At 35.0% G+C, this 21,643-nt stretch overlaps 2 protein-coding genes across 2 annotated transcripts in view; one reads left to right on the forward strand and one right to left on the reverse strand.

Annotated features, from left to right (window-relative positions):
• LOC106636770 (uncharacterized) overlaps positions 1–21,643 on the reverse strand; it is a 57,197-nt gene that overhangs the window by 26,000 nt on the left and 9,554 nt on the right. The gene's annotated exons all lie outside the window — the stretch shown is intronic.
• Positions 30–3,223, forward strand: LOC149373477 (lipase 3-like). Its single transcript, XM_089596209.1, has 7 exons — positions 30–33; positions 134–232; positions 1,610–1,724; positions 2,142–2,382; positions 2,505–2,663; positions 2,749–2,976; positions 3,071–3,223. The coding sequence occupies exons 1-7, from the start codon at positions 30–32 to the stop codon at positions 3,221–3,223; spliced, it is 999 nt and encodes a 332-aa protein (XP_089452335.1).

Here is a 21,643-nt window from a genome sequence, read left to right on the forward strand (position 1 = left end):
GTGTATTGGGTAAGTTGAAAGTGTGTAATATGGGTATAAAGATTGTCTTTGTTCGGTATCGTTGATTTTATATGGTTGACATCCACGTTATACAATCAATGTATGGCGTCGTTATTTAAATGTATGTTGACAGGTTGGAAGAAAAATTCAGCTAGTCAGTGCAATTTTACTGTTACTGGTGTTATTGCTAGTACAGCCGAGCAGTGCTGGTCGTCGAAAGAGCCACCTTATGGTTAGTTTTTCTCTAGATTTTTCATTACTTACGATATTTTTATTAGTGGTGTTAACTTTTGCAAAGTCAAATTTATAATATTTTACTACAACAAAACAACTAAGATCCAAATAATGCTACTATGCACATGAGTTATTAGATTCTCTACCTTAAAATGTTTACGACTGTCTATAAAAATAAATTTTTATTTTGGATACTATGTATTTCATTTTTAAACAAATGCAGTCTGCTTTCATAAAGAAAGTAGAGGAAGAGAGAACATATATAACATATAGTACTGCTTGTTTACAAATTAAAATTTTCAATATCACTTACGCTTTTTCCCTGATAACAGTGGTTATTTTATTTTTTTGGTACACATACTCATAAAGTTTTAGTTTATAATTAATAATAAAATCGCTTTTACTCTTTATTTTATGTATTAAAATTATAATTTAAACAAATTCAAATTAATGTGTCCGTATAGTTTTAATATATTTTCGATAACACTAGTGAGTACTAAAGTACATTTGATTAAATAGAAACGACGATTCCACAAAAAATAAGGATTTTTTAACAAACCAGAGTACGAACAAACAACGTAAAGAATTTTTCTCTTAGTTATAAATAAAAGTGCTTCAACTATTCAAGGTTCACATTGCAAACAACAAATAATTATCAATGCAATAAGCCGTAGGCGATGCATCTAATCTGAGTTATTTTAGAACCTGTAGTAATCTAATGTCATGTTAGTTTCTGTGTTCGGTAAACACATGTTTGTTTCTTGCAAAATAACTTAGATTTCTTGCAGGTAAAACGACCAATACAGACGCATAGAGTACTAACAAAAGATGGTTATATTTTGTCATTACATCGAATTGTAGGAAGAATCAATTCAAAGCCTGTTTACATTCAGCATGGATTACGAGGAAGCTCCAATGATTGGATCATTTCTGCAAAAAGATCTTTACGTAATCTTTTTCTCTTAAATTATTACATTTAATACGAGGCTTAAGTACATTCGCCTCGAGTATTGTATCTGGGGGCACGATTTAGTGCAATAACATATTTTGTAAAATCGAGCGCAGCGTGCCCTCGGATATGGTTCTATCTCCGGATATGATACGTTAAATCATAGGTATGCGAACGAAAATAGTGGTATATGCGTTTACCTACAATAGATAATAATTTGTTGGAGGTTTACCGTACATCCTACTACGTTTCGTACAAAATAAGTGGCACTTAGCCCATTTTCCTAATTATTTTTGAGGTGTGAGCGATACCACAAGTTATTCACTGTTTCCACCTCCCCACTAATTTTTCATTGGTCGCCCACTACTCCCAATACACATGAATTCTCGTAATTTTTAGACTCTCAACATTTTTTACCACTTTCAGCATACATTCTTGCCAAACGAGGCTACGATGTATGGATAGGAAATGCAAGAGGCAACATTCACTCGAAGAAGCACAAGTATTATAAAGTAACAGATCAACGCTTTTGGAATTTCAGGTCAGCTAGAAAAATTAGATACTCTTCACCCATTCTTGTTATTATCACAGCTATTCCATTCACACTGTGTCACTCGACGTGTCGATAAGATTTATCTTACGTGTTTTGTTTTGGTCCATACACACTCGACATCACTTTTAATCACAGTCACATTTAGTTGCACCGAAATTTATATCATGAAAGCTTTTTTGTTATTCAATCTAGAGATTCGTTGGTATATTATGATTAAATTATCCCACAACTAAGATTATTTAAAAACCTTTAGTTCCAAGCAGTAATTAAAGAAAAAGATTACAAATATTATGAACATCTGATATTAAAAATCTAAAGAAATATCGTACGTCACGATTTTGTGTGGTAATTGTAATTTGAGTACTTGATGCACTCTCAAACACAGGTACATTTTATTACTTATAGTTGGCAGGAAATGGGTGAATACGATCTACCAGCCGTTATAAATTATATAAAGAACAAAACAGGCCAAAACATATTTTACATCGGCCACTCCATGGGTGCCACCATGTTCTCCGTGATGGCAATCGAAAAGCCCGAGATCGCCAAGAAGGTGAAGGCAGCGTTCCTTCTTGCTCCTGCGACTTACATCAGTCACATGAAATCGCCTGGTAAAGTAATCTCTTCCTATTGGCCAACAATTTGGGTGAGTGTATCAAAACGAATTTAAATATCGTGTGAATATTGATATGATTATGAAACAGCCATTTTCTTGAGGGTGTATTATTAATACGGCAATAAACGGCATACTTATGTCATCATTCACAGAATTTCGCAAAATCCATTGGTATGTATGAATTTCTTCCACGGAGTTCTCTCTTCGACATGTTTTCCCAGTTTATTTGTGCAGATAAATTATTAGAACGTCCTTTATGTGGCATACCCTTACTTACAATGGCTGGGTTTGATCCCCAGCAGCTGGATAAGGTAAGTAATTTATACTTTAAAGCGAATACTTTTACATTTATGATAAACTTTAAAAACCTATGTTTCAAAAAAAATTTTTTCTCAGTCTGTGTTGGATAAAATTTGGAAAAACTTTTCGGCAAGCACTTCAACAAAGCTATTTATCCACATGCTCCAGCAAGTGAGTGGGAATGATTTCCATAAGTTTGATTACGGCCATTTAGAGAACGTGAGAATATATAAATCAGGACAACCTCCAAGATACGACATCTCCAAAATTAAAGTACCTGTAGCTGTTTATTGGTCGGAAAACGACTTGTTTGTTGGCCAAGAGGTATAAGACCTTACATTTCCAACATTATTTTAACTTTGGATCCATTAATATAATGTTTCCTTTCATTGTTACGTTTATTTTTATTTTTTTTTAGGATGCGCATCGATTTTACAACGAGACACCAAACAAACTGGGCATATACAAAATAAACGATACACAATTCAATCATTTCGACTTTTTATGGGGCACTAATGCCCCTGATCTTGTTTATTATACTATCGTTGATCGGATGACATCATTTAAGTGATATTAATAAAATATTAAACAATATATAATACATAATCTTTTATGAAGATTCTGTAATCAAAGCTTTTATACGATGGGTACCTTATCATCAGAACACCTCGTCATTAACACCAGTTGTATGTTTAAAACTATTTTCACAATGTACGTATATAAAGTCACTACAGTAGTAAAAACACAAACTTTCAATAAGCGTTTTTGGTTAACTTTTTTATCATGCTTAAAATAAGTATGAGATTTAATCAAAACAAAATTTATTTAAACTTAATAATTTTGTACTGATAATTTTTAGTGAGCTGGAGAATCACTCGAATTCCGTATAATTTGACTATAGAAAGCACACACAAAAAGCCAGAGCTGCCGATTCTAATTGTATTGTCTTCACTCGAATGCATACCAATGAACCATGCGTGCAACATACGTAATCAGATGATTTTCTGTATAACGTGCGATTATTGGGTGGTCGAAACTCTGCTCGCAGTTTTTTTTAATGAGGCTTATCATTTTTATCAAAACTCATTGACGCTACACGAATATGCGATTTTTCAAAATTCAGTGGTGTCTCTTTCGTTGTTGAATTGATACTTGGTATGGAAAGCGTGCCCGACTTATTGATATACTAATCACCGTAGGCGAGAGACCCCATTGAAGAATAAATAAAAAACAAGTGTATGTGGGCTTCCACGTAGATGATATATTGAAGCCTACTTTGAATTTCAGAAATCGAGTTTGAACTGTACGTCATATGGATTTCAATCGTGGGCTTTTAAAATTCAAGTTAAGATTAATTGCGAAATCTGTAGGAGGACTTCACAATTATATTATATACAATGTGTGGGCTAGTGAATAGTTTTGAGGCTAAAAATATTTTTAAGATATTATTAATATGTTTGGAGCTATCTGTAATTTTACAGGATTTTTTTTTTATCTGATGACTGTACTCTAAACAGTTGAGTGAAAGATACACCGTAATTATGTAGAATTACAACTTAAAAAATATATAAAATAATATACGTAATCTGGTACGCTAAACATGTTTTGCTAAATTGATCCTTTCTCTTAACGTTTTTTGTTGGTTTTTCTTTTCTCGTTGACCTTCATGTCTCATCTCCATGAATAAACAGATGGCAACTAAAAATCCGCGGAACTCCGAACTAAGCTTTTCACAAACAGGTGTTACTACTTGCGAATTCAAAAAAATACACGCCACTCTTGTTTTTGGATATGTTATGCGTTTTAATCGTACCAACAGATGTAATGCCAAGTAGTGCGCACATGTTCGTGTTGTAGATCTACTCGGTCGCTCGTAAATTACGCTTCGAGCTTGCACTGTCTAGTAGTGGTATCAACAACAACAATGAAGCAAATGCATGTGCGAATAATTTTTAACCTTTACGTGTATTTTTCGACATGCGACTTGTTTGGCTGTATATCACGTAGATTTACAATTTACAATAAAGTCGCGTGTGTATTAAACGGGAAAACGCAATTTACGAAATGTGATTTGCATGGCTAACGATTGAACAAAAATAGTTCTCTTATTTGCGTTCTGCTGATAAAAATGTGTATCTTAAGCTAAAGAGAAATTGATTACATTCTTATTTACGAAAATAGATTCAATTTTTTAAATGCGGTTGTCATGTTGCCACTGTTAATTTTGTTCTGGTGTTGTATAGTTTATATTTTTGTCATGTAAAAATTCCTATTGAAATATATATTCAATTTTGTACATAAAAGTGATGTCAATCAATCCACTTGAGTTATCTTTTTCATTATGTATTTAAATTTTTTTGGACTTATTTATTACAATGAGATAAATTAATTACTTCAGTTTAAACTAAAACATTCATTTCTTAAAAGTACAGTATATTTAATGTCTTTGTTTGTGAAATTGATAAACAAAAAATGTCTTTTTTTGTCTTTCATTTTTTGTTTAATCTAGCTTTTTGTTGTAAATTTATAAAACAAAACAGTATTAAAAAAATGATTTTGATTGACATAATCGTATAAAAAATATAACATTTTTTTTCTCCAAAATTTGCAATTACTTTTACTACAAAACTAACAAAAAGTTGAGAAACGTGTGCTATGAGTGCAGAAAAAAGTAACCCAACATCAAGTAAGTACGTGTCAGCCGCAAATGAGCCGGGAATCTCTCAGCTTATTATAAAGTGCACGTAGATAATATAATAACAGTGTACGCTTAGCAATGGCTCAAGGAGGAAAAAGAGTGTAATGAACTATTTCCACAGGTGTGCGCATGTACATTTATGTGTACGCAACAGTTGCAGCCCCTTCTTTTTCTGGTTGTTGGTAATTAACTATAAACAAAGGTGTTTTATAATGATGGGAGTCTTTCGTTGCTTGCGAACACAACCGAGAGTAATGCATTTTTCAAGCACAAGGGAGCTGAACGAGTGGTTGAGTCGTTACTTCTAATTTATGGCTGGTCCTCTAAATGTATTTTTTCAAAGGATTATTGGGTTATAAAATTTTTTTTAAATGCATCCAAGTAGTTTGAAGCAAATATTTGTATCTTCAATAATATGTCAAAATTTTTATTGTCTTTTTTCAGTTTTTATAGGCTTTTTAAAAATATTCAATAACTTTTTAGGCAAGTAAATTTATTGAAACGTATTCTACTGAACTTACAAACTTTCAGTGTATGAAATATAATACAGTTCATCAGGAAGATAAAAATGATACATATTACGTGGAAAAATTATTTTATAAAGGTACAACAAAGTAAAAGTCCAGTATTAGGAGAATAATAAATTCTCATAAAAATTCATGATCATCACATCTATGTTTTTAATGGCTTTGTTAAAAAAATTTGTACTGAAACATAAGAAAATGTTGAACGTGATGAATATCTTTAGTAAATGGTAATGGCATATAATATTTGTGCAAGAATTAGAAGTATGAAAAAATCATATCTGATATTTGATGCGTTTGTTATCTTATAATCTTCTTGAAATGGAAAATAAATTTTGTATTCAATTTCAATGGCGAAGAAATTCCTTGCATGTCGATAAGACGAATTCATTAGCAGCAGAGAGTAATTAGCATGAACACTATAATAAAAGGAAGCAGAAGAGTGTTGAGAATAAAATATTCGTAGTCACGCTCTGAATGGAGGATACAAGTGAAAATAAAATAATGTGAAATCGAAGGGAGTACAGACATAGTATAGAGGTATCAATTAATTCCGTGCAATCAACTATCGGGTCACGTGGCACGTCTCGATTCTTTTTTTTTTATTACTGCACGCGCGATGCCTCTGTACACACGCATCCATACAAATAAAAAATTAACAATTGCTCGGTGAAATAACCGATTAACCGATTCTATTACTTTCGAATGTAGCGATGCTCGTGTGTGCATAATTAATAATTGACTCAAAATGCTTTAATAAAGGTGATACACGAGCGAGAGCGAAAAAAGTGAGAGCTTGATCTGTCCAGATTTTTGTGCGGGATATTTTTTTGAATCTGTGTACAACGTGTTTTTTTTTTCATCCAAAACATTAATTTTATGAAGCCCTATGATTAACTTTTAAGCTACCTTTGGGTGATCAATTTTTAATGAAAATATTTTTTGCAACGCTGTATTAGTATTTTCATGTTTTTGAATGAGGTTCAAAAGTTACGTGGCTAATGCAATTTTACTTTCCTATCAAGAGTGCATATTCAAAACTTGAGAAAAACTATTCGTGGTAAAAAAAATTAATCGTACGCATTATTGTAGGAAATAATATCGCCCTTACTTTTGGCTGCGTACAATAAATAACTGCGTTTCACATTTTTTTCTCTATGTATTCAATACTCGAGGAATCAATTAAATCAAATACCTTACGATCTAATTTTTTTAATCTTAAAAACTTACTATTCACATCAGTCTGTATTCTCAGTAGAAACAGACAAGTGTGGTAAGACGAGCTGTAGAAGAATGTATACTGATCTTGAAATGATCTGATCCAGGGTACTTTTGAGTAATGCTTTTTTTTCGTATAAGCCAAATAAATATAACAAATTTTTTAGTAATAATGTTTTCATATACAACAGCAATATACGAGTAATTAATTAAATCAAATACCTGACGATTTAATTTTTTTTAATTTTTTTAATCTTAGAAAACTTGTTATTCTCATCAGTCTTATTACTCAGTAGAAACAGACAAGTGTGGTAAGACGAGCTATAGAAGAATGTACACAGATCATGAAATGATATAATCCAGTGTACTTTTGAGTAGTGCGATATTTTTTCTTCATATAAGCCAAATAAATGTAAAAATTTTTTTAGTAATAATGTTTTTATATACAACAGCAATACACGAGTAATCAATTAAATCACATACTTTATGATTTAATTTTTTTAATCTTAGAAAACTTGTTACTCTCATCAGTCTGTATTACTCAGTAGAAACAGACAAGTGTGGTAAGACGAGCTATAGAAAACTGTATACAGATCTTGAAATTACTTAATTCAGTGTACTCGGGAGCAGCGTGTTTTTTAAAATTCTTACATACCAAATTAAAAAAAAATAAATTTTTTGTAATAATTTTTCTGTGATACTATGTTGTATTACAATTTGTAATAGTCATTTCAGACAAAAATTTTTTAGCTGCCCTAAGGGTATAAGTTGAAAATCGATGATTGTTGGATTGTACCAATGACAGAATCGACAAAACCATCAAACTCAAGCGTAGCCTTGATTCCTCTCATTTCCAATGTTATATAGGTACAGAGCCGATTCGGTGAATAGAAAATTGCGTGGCGATGTCTTCGGTGCAGAGCAATTTTACTGAATAATCCATCGCTGGACAAACAATGCAGCAAGTATACATTTTCATGCGTTCATAAGTAAAAGAAAATCGGTTTGTTGGGAAAGCCAAAAGAGGAAGGAGGAGGAGACGATTTCACCGACGCGGCAACAGTCTGCTGGCATCAGCAACTAGGGTAATGTTATAGGAGATCAGGTCGCCCACTGACCGGAATTCGCCGTTACGATGGCCGCGCTGTGCGTCGTTGTTGCGCACATGTATACGTAAAACAAAGTACGTGTGTACGCTGAGGGTATATATATATATATGTATACATATATATGTATACGCTCGTAGAAGCTATGGTAGTGCAACCAGATGTTATTTCCCATAGCAAGGCCGCGATGAAACTGATGGCAAGTTCAATGCCGCCGCCACAACGTGCCAATGCCAGTCCCAGAGCTGACTTTCGCCTTGATTAGCATTTACGCTGATAAAATTTTTTCTCCCGCTCACTGGGAGAGCTGTGGGTAAAATTAGCCGTTGCGAGAGTGGTAACAAGTTTTATCAGTCTCGGGACGGGGAATTTCTCTCGGGTACCGAATGTGGGAATTTTTTTCATTCAATGACGCAGGTGTTGACCATTGCGCATTTGTCCGTTTTGTGATTTGTAGATAAATTGTACGCCCTTTGCATTATTTCGTTAAAATGTCATGTCAATGACGAAAAAAATATCATGGCCATCTTGAAAAAGTAGGTAAATTGTATTAGTGTTTTAAAAATTGTGCTTAAACAATTTTTAAACTCAAAAAATCTCAAGCAAAAGCTCGATGTTCAACGAAAATAGTGATGGTAGATTTTTGTTTTTTTTTTCTATAGAAGGGAGTAAAATAAATTTCGTAAGTTCACAATAAAATAGTGACCAAAGATGATCTTTTGAGGCTGAATAAGTGTTAAACATATGTAATGAGCTATAGCTCAAAAAATCATTGTTCTTGTTTTTTAAAATATTTTTGAATGCTATCTCGACTCTTTAGGGTAACTAAAATTACTTTTGATACTCCTCAAATAGCACTTGGAATAAAATCAGACCAATTTTTGCACTACAAACAAAAGCTAAATCCTCATCAATTTTTTTTTTTTTTTTTTTTTTTTTCAAACGATGGATACTTTCCGTAGAATCGCTCATTCACGAACAAAATATAACTGCAAGGAATACATCCTGAGAAACTCGTCGAGAAGGTGGGAAAATAAACATCCACAGCATACAAAAACTTTCTTACTTGGCGGAAAATTCTCACGCTCTGAAACTCCCGCTGTCTTTGCCTCCATTTTCCACGCAACGACGTCAAATGCATTACAAATTTACGGATCACACAAGTCCGCGATAGGGTCGATTGAAGATCGAAAAAATTGCCGATGCGCCGCTTAATAATACCAAACACATTACACCGCACACTCCGAATTGGAACGTCGATCTTGGGATGCAAGAATACCCGCATACGACATCATGATGTATTTATTTACCCAACGAGACGCTTTGGCACTGATTTATTACGCACGCGTGTTTATATACGCATTGCTTTGCTCATTAGAGAGCAGTAAGCTATTGGAGTATCCATGTGGCATGTCCCTCTTATTCTTACTTAGCTAGGAAGAAAAAAAAAGGAAAAGAAAAAAGTATAGACATTGAAGTTGCGAAAAGTCCTGCGAGAGAAATTCATCCTTACGAAAATATTTTTAATTTTACAAGCACACGACGCTACGCGCGTACGGATGCTCAGCTTCGCCCTAGCCCGGCAAGGTGAACCATTAACGAGGTGCTGCCTTCGAAGAAACAGGTGGCGTGCATTGTAGTTCTCTCTAGTTAGCCTGCCGATACTCGGCGTAAACACCATGGGAACGGGGCGCCTACGTATATCATAATGAATACAGACCTTTGAAATCGGGACGCTGTTGGTGGTGTCGACTACACGGGAAGGAATGAGAGTAAGGGCACGCGGGCGGAGCGAAATGATGACGCAATTTCCCTCCCTGGCGCTTTGATCAATGTTAAAGCTCTCTTTCTCCCTCTCTGGGCCAGTGGAGCTTTGGTGACCCTCACGAGGCTCATGGCCGGGCGTTGCGTATTGTATTTTATGCTATACGCATTGACTTTTTGCTCCTTTGGAGAAGGATATTCGGTACATGCCGTTGATATTGTTATCATTATACGGGTGCACTGAGCGAACTGAGCATTCGGATAATTGCTTTGAGTGGCTTATTTTATTGCCCGCGCGTACACGCGATCGATAAAAATTTACGGCATTCTTTGGGAATGCTTAAACTGGAATTCCGTTTCACATAATCATCCTACTGCTTGTGTTCAAGTATTTTTGTGTTATATACTTGGGACATGAAGATGATATTTGTATCGAAATATATTTTTCAGTACGTGTATAAATTACCTCAAAATGGGTTGTAATTCTAAAATGCATAACTAATGCTTGTATTGCACACTTGTATTGCAACGTTTTGCCTTTTTGATTTCTTTTGTGTATTATTGATTACACTAGGTATTGTTGTTCTTCCATCACTAAAAACAGTTTTCTACAGCAAAAAATGTCTATACGTTCGCACGTAGCTTTCCTGACTTGCGAAGTAAACAGTTTACCAAGGACAGAAAACAGGAGGAAAATATAATAAAATTGAGCAGCATGAGGTATTTATCTGAAAATGTGGCAATAACAATCGTATAAAAAATTGTTTTTATACTGACCCCAATAATTAAAAACAAATAAATCAGTTAAGAAATTAACAGTAACTTTATGCAAGTCTACTGTCGTTATTCTTTCATAGATCAGTTTATTTGTTGCTTGTCAATATGAAAAGGCATGCTTAAAAAAACATATTCATATACATTATTTGTCACTTATACATATGCTATACAATTCCGAGAGTAAGAATTATTATGTTTCTGATGGAAACATTTTTTTTTTTTCAGTCTACAAATATATCAAAACAATTTTTTTGCCTTGTATTGAATTATTGATCCGTGTAAATTCTTCTGAATTTCACAGATATCTTTCATTGATTAAAAGCCCGAGAAATCAAAGCTCAACGATGAATTATTCATCGATCGCGTGTGGATAAATTTACAACTTGGCGAGCTCATCACTAGTATACTCGTGAGTTGATTACCTCGAACTACTGTTGCATGCTAGAGCTGTAGAAAGCAATTTCATTCATTAAGTTTCGATTTTTTACTCGTTTAAGAGACATAAACAAAAGAATGAGTTGGATGCAAAAGCTTTGTGCTCTACTGGGCCCACTGATTTGATGAAAGTCGTGTTTATTTAAATATACGTGCAATCACTGTCAGTGGGTTGTCGTAACAAGCGATGAAATAGAGTTATATACTCGTGTATACTCATATCATTTTCTATATCGTATTAAATTATTTTACTTTCTAGTAAGTTATGAATTGTTATTTATAAATATTATTTTAAGTAATGACACGTATGATACTTTTTTGTTAGAAATTATACATTATTTTGAATCGCTTTGTACAGTTGCTTTAAGGTAATTTTGGAGCTTTTTAATACTAATGTGTTTTAAGTAAAAATTTCTCTACGATTTTTAATAATTTTTATTAACTTTTTGAATGGCATGGATTAAAATTTTGTTTCATATTTTTAGGTTCTAAATAATACAAGATTTTTTTATTAGGTATACAAGAAATACACGAATGTTGAAAAATAAATAATTATTACCCATAAAATTCGAAATAATATCTGTAATTATTTCTTGATTTCTATTTTATTACTGTTCATTATGCATATTATATTATGAAATTTATTTTTTATTATAGTACTTCTTTAGTGATATTTACTCGCTATACTAATATTCGAAATTTGTATTTGTATCCCTAAAGCATTTTTTTCGCACAATATTTTTTTAGATTTATTTAGTATCAAAGCTTTTATCACTTTAAAAACGTCTTATACGAGCTTGTAGAGAACAAATGTAACTTTTTCTACTTTTATTTACATTGTGTACTTCTTGTACATAAAAGTTTTGTTAGTTAAAAAAAAAAAAAATTATAAATGAAGAGGCTCAATGATTATTGAGAGACGTGCACAATTAGAATTGAGTATTATGAACAACAGTGTGGTAAATATATGTTTGAATTGTTTGTATCCCTCTCCATCAATATTTTAACGATAGCACACCTTTTCAAAAATTTCTTGGATTATGTAAAATCAACGATCAAAGTGTGCTCGATGCAATTGAAAAGTAAATTAAAATTTTGTGCAACAAAGAGTTACCTTATGCAAATTACCCTTATATACATCGACGATTCGCGAGGCACTTGGACGACGATTTCGTTTGTTGTGCAAGGTGCTATCGGGCTCCTTAGCTAAACCGAGACATGGAGAGAGGGATAAACTATCGAGGCATGATCGTATGATTAGATGGATTCTTATAGTGACTTTCCTTTTTCTCCCGTTACATCTGGCCTTACTTGGGTCGTGTTTCGTGAAACAGCGGAAATTCGTGGTCATAATTGTATCGACCGTTTCGAAAAGTAAACACCATAAAATTCGGGAAACCACGCTGCTAATGAATGATGAGAACACGTACTTTCTGTGCTTCATCCACGTCAAGATGTTATATAATTAGCTGTAAGACACAATTAATTGGAACAAAAAGATTAATTCAATGGATTCTCCCTGGGGTTTCATAAATTCATTAGAGACGTGGTTTGATGTCAAAGAATGATCTATTTATGTGTGGTATACACGGGTACGAGCACGTGGTAGTTGGTTTCGCATGGTTTTTCCTAATTTTCATCCTAATTAAAGCAAAAACAAACACAATATCCACCGATCATTGACTTAATTGACCGGCGATGGAAATGCCAACCAAGTATATGAACTAGGTTGAATTGAATCAGAGAAAGTTGAAAAGAAAGTTTTTATGGAAGAAAAAAAAATGAAGCGAACAAGGAAGGAAGCTGTATCAATGCTCATTGTATACTTATAACTCGAGAATATAATGGCATTGAGCAAAGTGAATTTTATGCAACGGGAAAAACTCGGTGCTACGGAAGAGAATCGCTACGCACTTGACTGCTGGAAAAACAAAAAAAAAACAAGGTTTGTTTTCAACATAAATGATTTTTATGTTTTAGACAGCTCTTTCGCATGTCTCCCTTGAAACGAAATTCACGAGCTGGAAGTACAAAAGGTAAGTATGGGAAGAAAAAAAAGCTGCGAAGAGAGTCGAGCTGTGGATTATGACTTTGCTCGTTACGCATTGTTTTGACTCCTTCTAAAGCCGAGGTACTGGAAAGCTAAAGGGATCAAGAGATAGAGAGTCTCGGAAGACTGGATTCGCGCAAAAAACTTTTCCTTTCTGTGTGTATGTTTGTGTTCACGTACTCGTGGTCAAGGCTCTGGAGAGTTGGAAAGAGCATGGAGCCACTGGGATCTTTTTGATGCGATAGACAAGACAATGAAAGGCGTATAAACTCAGAGGTATGAAGATAATAATTGGCTATGCAGCTGGACACGGATGAAAGCTTAGAATGCCTGGAACGAGTTATTCGTCTGTCTCTATCTCAGTTGGATTTTCAAGTCTCCATTTATGGATGTAAAAAAGAAAGAACCACTAGTAGTTTTGGGTCGTCTGACTGGAAATTCTAGTATTCGAGGGAAAATCTGGAAAGGATGAAAAGCTGAAACACGTGGATCGTCTCAAAGAGAACCATTGAATTACAAAACTCGCGTACACGCACTTGCGGACGGTACGGGAAGGGATTGGACTTACGACCGCGCGGTATAGCTTACGCAACGCTCGCTCGCCTTATTGAGAAAGCTCCCCTGTTCCATGCGAAATGAGTCAATGCACCGAGTTGCCGGTATACGTGTGCCGACTTTACCGCTGTGGTGGTATATTATAATGCGCCAAGTGGAAGGAAGAAGACGCGCACGGCGTGTTTTAGGGTATACGTGCGGCGCAGCCTGCAATTCCGTCGAAAACGCCGAGCTGCTTGCGTTTGGTAATAACTTGGAAAATTGTACCCCGAGACTCGCGTGATTGATGAGCTCGTTCGATCTCGTAATAGTGTGTTTTCTCCTCACATTTTGACGCTTTGAAACCTTTTTTTTGCGAGGCTGCTCGGTACGGGAATACGATACTCAAACAATGACAGCATCGATCGTAAGAACAATCGAAAGTACAACGAAAACTGTTTAATTGGACGACGGATGGGATCCCATGTTGAGTGAATTTTTCGCCAAAGTCGACGGCGAGTAAAAACGTGTGTACCTACCTTGGTATTTACTTCCCAACTTCCGGCAGTTGGAATAAAAAGGTCGACGACCGCGGTACATTTAATTACGCAAAAGAAGTAATATTAGGCATTGATTATTCCTGTACCCGAGAGAAAGAGAGGATAAAAAAAAAGGCGGAAGACAGTATGGTGCGGGTAATAAGAGACTCCTGCCACTACGGCACGGCTCTTTGACCCGCTTTCTCTTTTCCCACCCGATTTGTCGTTGTCGTCGTCCGTCAGGCACGAACAAACTCACCATCGCTCAGTTACGCTTTTCACTATCTGTCTCTTTCTTTCCTTCTTCGGTCGTGTATGTTATAGTCGTTGTCTTCTGCCTTAGCTCTAACACTAACTCTACAGAAAAATCTGACGCCGTTCTTTAATACATACGGCATTCTTATTGCTCGCGCATCATTACTTCTTTGCGAGACAAGACTTTTCGTTTTTTTTTTTTTTCCTTTTTTTTCTTTTTTTTGTCATCTCTTGATCACTGTTGCTGTGGGAAGAACCGATGCAGTTATTTGCTTTCTTATTCCTACCATACTATGTTTTGTAAATAATTGATCTCCTGAGTTTTTAAATATTCAAAATTTACTTTGCTATGCTGCTGCTGAATTTTTTTTTTATTATAAAAATAATCTTCGGGATTAAGATGTGGATTATTTTTCATTCAAACTGGTATAATCCCCATTATCATAAGCTTCTACACATTCACGATTTTTTTTTTTTTGTGTAAGTGACAAATGTGGAAAAGTTTTTATTACTAAAAATAAAATCGTACTGCTTGTATGCATACACACACTGATGTGTGCAAGGAACAAAGATGTGAAAAAACGTTTGGTTACCATATAATTCTTGGAAAAGACACATGCTAGTAAGCTACTCAAAGGTGTAAGATGTATGAATTTGGTTCCATTGAGATGCACAAGTAAAAAATTCATTTGTTTCAACTTTGTTTTGAAACGATTAAATTCAAGCTTAATCGATCGGTCAAGTTATAAATCATTAGTTTTATCGATAGTAAACGAATAAGCTTAAATTTGAATAATTTTTATGTCTACTCCAAAAAAACCCGATGTTTTTAACTAATATACTAGAGTTGATGATTCTTTGCTTACAATTTTTTGTTCGAATCAAGGTTTACTTGGTAAAAACTTTGCATAAAAACTGTAGCAAAAACTCGCCAACTGTTTATACCTATTGGCCACTCGTTTTGTTTGAGTTATTGCCTCACGCAAATAAAAGCCTCGAATCGAGATTATTTTCCCTCTTGAGACGGGAATGCGCACAAAATATCTGTGACGAACTGTCTTCTCAGAACGAGAGAACTAGCTGACAACAACCCGGAGAATTTTCGCGTCCTTAGCGGTTCTTTGGCCACTCGTAGAGCTATAATTCACGCAGAGCTTGATAGATAGGCCATAGCCAGCTGGATGAACGAAAAAAAAAAAAAAAAAAAAAAAAAAAAGACGAAGGAGAAGAACATCTCCGCGGGCAGGTCGTTCGCTTCGATTTGTCAGGAGATTATGGAAAGAGAGTTTCTCCGGGTAACTCTCTCGCGTGCCACTAACCGTTGAATAGCTGTACAATAATGCGTGAAATAATGGTTGACGCTCAATCACGCGTTTTATTACGCACATCCTATTCAGCGGAGAGCCAAACGCACAGAGGATTAATAATCAGTATCATGTATGCTCTAAGGTTAAACGCTCAAATCAATTTCATCAGAGGATGCATTGTTTATTTGCCAATCATGATTCCGTATAGTGTTTTGCGATTGTCATCACCTTTATTGTTGGTATTAAACTGTGAGAGTATCGTTACGTGCACTGGTAAGTATATCTGGTAAAGTTCAAAGTATCTGGTTTCCATCAAGTGGTACGTATACCTTAGATCAGCTAATGACTGTACGGAATTCGAGCTTAATTGGTATTATGAACAAATCGAGAGCCTCTCATGTGTCTGTTTGATGGAAAAAAAAAAAAAAAAAATAACTAAAATTTCTAACTCTGTTTTTTTCATTACTGTTATTTATTTTCTTTAATTTACACTTATGCTCCGCGGTAAAATTATGTTATTTGGATAAGAATTGTATTATTTTTAAACTTGAATCACCATCAAACAAATAAAATGATAAATTTACAATTAATTCATTTAATAATAATGATCTTGTCATTCAGTAAAATAGATTCATCTCAGGGCTCAGCACATTGAGAAGCAAATTGTAAGTTTTTCTATGTTATTTTAGCCTGAATAAAGCATGTAATGAAGTTATAAAAAATAATATAGAAATAATTACACCTTACAGTACTGGGAAGTATTGACCACACAAACAGATGAGGGCGACGTATGAAGTATATGATTTTCACAGCATACAGGGAAATATACAATTATTCTTACCTGAAACAAAAAACACATCAAATGTAATAATCCAAGAGTACACCTGCTTATTACAATTAGTTATATACGTATATATAAACTAGTTTATGAAGGAGGGACGACACACTTAAAATAGGATTTTAGTAAAATATGTCAATCATTAAAATATAGCAGGTCACTCTAATAAGACAGTATTGTAATATAAATAGTTGAAGGAAAATCAAAATTAAATACATTTTTAACTTTATCGCCGTAGCACGGATTACTGTACATCAAAACAACAGTTAGACCAGACGAGCCCAAGGTTACATTGGATTCCTTGATCTCGGAAGGTTGCAAGACTTTTATTTAACCACTTTATTAAATAGGTCAGTATAATATATCGCACAAGAGACGGCATTTGATCGCTATCCCGCGCAGAGAGTACGTAGCCTTCGAAATTTCCGATATCTGACTTTTAAACTAGGAGAACGATCTTGCGTGCGGATCGTAAATATTTGGTTCTGTTTCACATGCTCGAGTTAATCCAGTAGCGTGAAAATTTATCTGGACTCGAATTCAGGATTACCTTATATTAAAGTGTATTTGTAACAGGATTTTTCAAATACCAGAGCTAAAAACTAACGGTGGATTTTTTGTTTGATCCAACCTGTTTGAACGACCTAATGAAACACGAAGCTCGTGATTTATTCGAAAATACAAAGTCACATCGTACAGTACATGGATGGAAATTTTTTCTTCTTTGAAAGCTTTGGTTTGTTGATAATTTGAATTTATTGCACTATCATTGATATTTTCCACCAATTTCAGATCTAACTCTTACCATCGTCCTTTGAGATATCAATTATTTCCCCCATTGCATTAAAAACTATTGATAGTAGCAAATTAACCCTGATTAATCTTTTTATCAAATTACGATGCACCACGTAGGTATACCCTGTATTTGTATGGGGGTATAATTTTCTGTTGGGACTAATTATATTGAAGACGGTGTGTATATTTCCGTCGAGACTCGAAAAACTTGTTTTCCAGTCAAAAGCGAGCCAAAACGGGGCGAAAAGAGGGACAACGTTTCTCGAGCAAGTCGCACTGAAAATAAGTATCCACTCACGACCATTTACACATACGTATACGGAGAAAGACCAGCACTCACTCGTATACGAGTCTACGAGACACAGCGCAGCAGAAACAGCTAATCGCATTGAAAATTAAAAGACAGCGTCCAGCGGCACTTTCTCATTTCTGACTTTCTTTTAGAAAACCAAATGTGTCGTTTCATTTGGAGATGTGTACGAATAAGGTATACGTCGTGCTGAGCTGTAAAGAAGCTGGCTCCGAGTGCATTTACCTCAGTTTTTGTTGTTAAAACGCTAGAAACTTTGGAAAATTCTAGAAAAAAGAGGGAGGGAGATTTGACGAAGGAAATTACTCCAAGTGCGAGACAGTAAGCTTCGACCTTGCAAAGTTTAGTGCGCCAATAAAGTGGTTCATGGTGCAACTCGTAAATGTTTGTTGCCAGTATGCGCGAGTGGAGGAAGAGGGAAAGTGAGAGAGATAACGTTTTTTTTTCTCTCGCGATTGATGATGGTCTTTTTATTGAAATTTCGTTACGAGTAACAGTAATTTATTATTTTATTGGTTTAATACGCGTCGAATTTACTAGTCTCAATACTTAATGTGGTTTTTAATATACTACAACCATTTGAGTAATCACACTGCAGCTTCCTTAGATAAGGAGACTTGCAGAAGAATGTCATTGGTAAAAAAAATGTTTGTTTTTGTTTGGAAAATTCTGGATACGTAAAATAGAAGTGTTCATTTTCGCAAACATCACATCGTAATGCACAGTTGCACAGTGAACAAGTTTGAAGACAAAGAGATAAAAAAATGTAAATGACAATTAAAAAATTGCTGACTGACATTACGTATTAGCACAGCACTGTATACACAAGTCATCCTTACCACAAGAGTGAATAGGGCTGTGGTCGAAAAACACTTGAGACTTCTCAAACGGACCAGAATCTCATATCCTACTCGTCCAATTTCATCCAAGTGTCATCAAAATCAATTTTCCAGAGGACTGAGGTACTCTCCTCGTAAAATCTACCTCCACTTAAAAACGTCAAGTATAGTCTACCAAAATTGTTGTAAAATTTTATAAATTGCTCACATTTTCTTGTATTTAAGATTTTACGTGAGACAAACAATAACAAACTCTCGAAAGTAGATGTGAGTACGGTTGTGCAGAGGCCCAATCAAATTTTAATGGAGCTGGGCTCATCTGTTGTGGTTGTAGAATAATAAGAGACTGTGAGTTTGTCCCTTACTATTTTTATTTATTTACTTTTGTCATTAGTCTGTCTCGATCACTGTTGGCTGACAATGGAACAACCGGTTTAACTGCATACGCATTTCCGGCATGCTCGGCTCTCTCGTTACTAAAAGAGGTAACCAAGTTTTTCATGTGTAGCGCTATTATTATTATTGTACGTCGATCATTATGGACTGTGATCTTTCACTTTTTCAACTTCTTTTGATGCGGACAAATGTCGTATCCATATTAATTAACGAGCTACACAGTGTTAATATAAATGAGTAGACAAAAATTAAACGTATTATTTTTTTAACAAAATAACATTGTTTTCAGTTCAAGAACAATTTTTTTTTTTATTCATAAATACTTTCAGTACGAAGCAGCAAAATGAAAAATTCGATCGTTGTGTTTATATGGGTATGCGTGTAAGTAATAGTTCATCATTCAACAACGTTTCTCAGTAAGTATAGGAATGTAATGAACTGGTACGTAATTGTGGGTAAATTTTCTCCTCTAAATCACTCAGGAAGCAACAAATTTTTTTGCTGCTTGCCAAGACCGTAAGCATATGAGAAATGGATCCTACAAAACCACCTGAAGCATATTTTGCATTCGGAAACTTAACCAACTCCAAAGCTACGCGAAAAAGATCCAATACTGGAAATATCTCGAGAATTTAGAAGCAAAGCTCTCGTATGCGTGAGCCAATGCACGTATGTGCCCCGTTTACGCGGTAGCAGTATCAGTGTATATATATTAGCAGTGCCCAGTATACCGGCAAATTGCGGCAAATCGCCTTAATTAAAGCCACCGTGCATTGCTCACGTAAGCGTGGTCAGACCGCGCGGGCACATAAAAACCCATTGAGCCCAGCCAAATGCTAAACTCACACACGCGCTCCCGCGTACACGTACCTACACCGCAAACTTGTCGAGGAAAGCGTTTGCGCGTTCGCATACCCGCATGCGTGCATGTATACCTACCCGTAGTCTGTTACCTTAATTGCGCGCACGCAGAACTGCTGCTGTTACGCTACGGTTGGTTGTGCAACCTGAGCAACTCTGCTGCTGCAACTTTTCGATCGATCATCCGAAAGCTGGTGGTGGTAAAGTAAAGGGACAATGCGGTGTGTGTGTGTGTGTATATGAGTGCTTGTTTTTGCTTGATTGTACAAGCCGTTCGAGGTAAGATTCGAGAGACTTGGAAAATCCGAGCCAAGCATGCAAACCGAAACCTTAAGTGGCCCGAGAGTGATTTTGGTCGTGACATGGATGTAATTTTGTAATGTACGTTCGGATCGATCACCAAAAAAAGTTTCCAATTGTACTGATCCTTAAGGCAATTTTCATTTACTGTTAACTAAAAAGTTTTTCACATCAAATAAGAGTACTCTCGTTGTAATACGCAGAAAACAACAATCATTGCTGAAATACTTGTAGTTAAATATGATCTACAGAGGTGCAAGTGATTAAAGATGAAAGTAAAATTATTTCTTGTCATCTCGATAAAAGGCGCAAAAGTTCTGTTTTGGCACACATTAGAGTAGTTTGACCATTTTTAATTTTAAATTGATAAAACAAGTCTTTGGTATGATAAAAAAGGAAAAGTCATAATCACTTGCATTTTTCATTTGTCAATACTTTCAGATTTGATTAACATATATGGTCCCAAGTTTCAACCACAATGCATTATTTGTCTAAACGTTATTCAAAATATTCTAAAAGTTCAAAGGTATCTCTGTAAGATTCGCTAAAATCCAAATACCTCTTTTTTTGTGGTAACATTCTCGTGTACTTGCATGTAGTTATCCACGTGCCTATTGTCGATTGTCAAGTATCTATTATCCATTCACATGTACGAGCGAGTTACCCGTATCGTTTGCCGGTGCACATGTGTCGGGGTGCAACAAACGAGAACGAAATATTCAATTACGCCGAGGAGAAGGAGGAGGGTCATTATACGTGTTATACAGTTAATTGCTTGGCTTTTCAAACGCATACGCGCTCTCCCGCTCGTGGAGTCGATGCTGTTACTTCTGTTGCAAAAGCTGCATGCGCCCGTGTAAAGTGAGAGGCATGCATTTAGTTGAATTCCAACGTCCCTGATAGTGCAAAATATGAACCAAAGTTATTATGCTAATGGGATTCGCTCCTATTCACTTTTCTTTTTGCTCGGTATTGAAAAACGGGAGATTCTGTAAAATAATTTCTTAGAACTCTTTTTTTTTCTTCATTTTTCTTCCAAAGTCTCGCTTGAAAAAGTACACCTGATGCTGATTGGCAAATCTTCCGATGATACAAGAGCATTATCCATCTCGATGTGAAGATCCTATTCAAATTTTTTTCACGCATCAAGTGTAACGAGGGCAATATTATGATTGACAAAAAAAAATGATGCAAGAAACAATGTATCATACTTGTAATCACTAGAATTTACGCAGGTATCAACAACATACTAAGGAACAACATTTTCCAATTTTATGGGATTTTTTCTGAATCTATACTCCTTTGCATATCAATAGAACCCCCTTAATGTTTAGCATTGCACAGCACTGTATCAATTGTCACAGGAAAGACAATAGTTGAGTTTAGACATAATTGCAAAGTAGTTGATGTACTATCGACTTTATTGTTCGTGAAATATTTATTAC

Source organism: Copidosoma floridanum, unplaced genomic scaffold (assembly GCF_036245765.1).
Source record: "Copidosoma floridanum isolate Cflo_tuat_1 unplaced genomic scaffold, Cflo_Japanese_pri ptg000030l, whole genome shotgun sequence".
Taxonomy (NCBI): Eukaryota; Metazoa; Arthropoda; class Insecta; order Hymenoptera; family Encyrtidae; genus Copidosoma; species Copidosoma floridanum.

What these genes read in the sequence shown, in the direction of transcription:
- LOC149373477 (XM_089596209.1), top strand. An exon ending in GTCGAAAGAGCCACCTTATG is followed by an intron (nt 233 to 1,609) that starts GTTAGTTTTTCT and finishes TACCACTTTCAG; the next exon opens with CATACATTCTTGCCAAACGA. An exon ending in CAACGCTTTTGGAATTTCAG is followed by an intron (nt 1,725 to 2,141) that starts GTCAGCTAGAAA and finishes TATTACTTATAG; the next exon opens with TTGGCAGGAAATGGGTGAAT.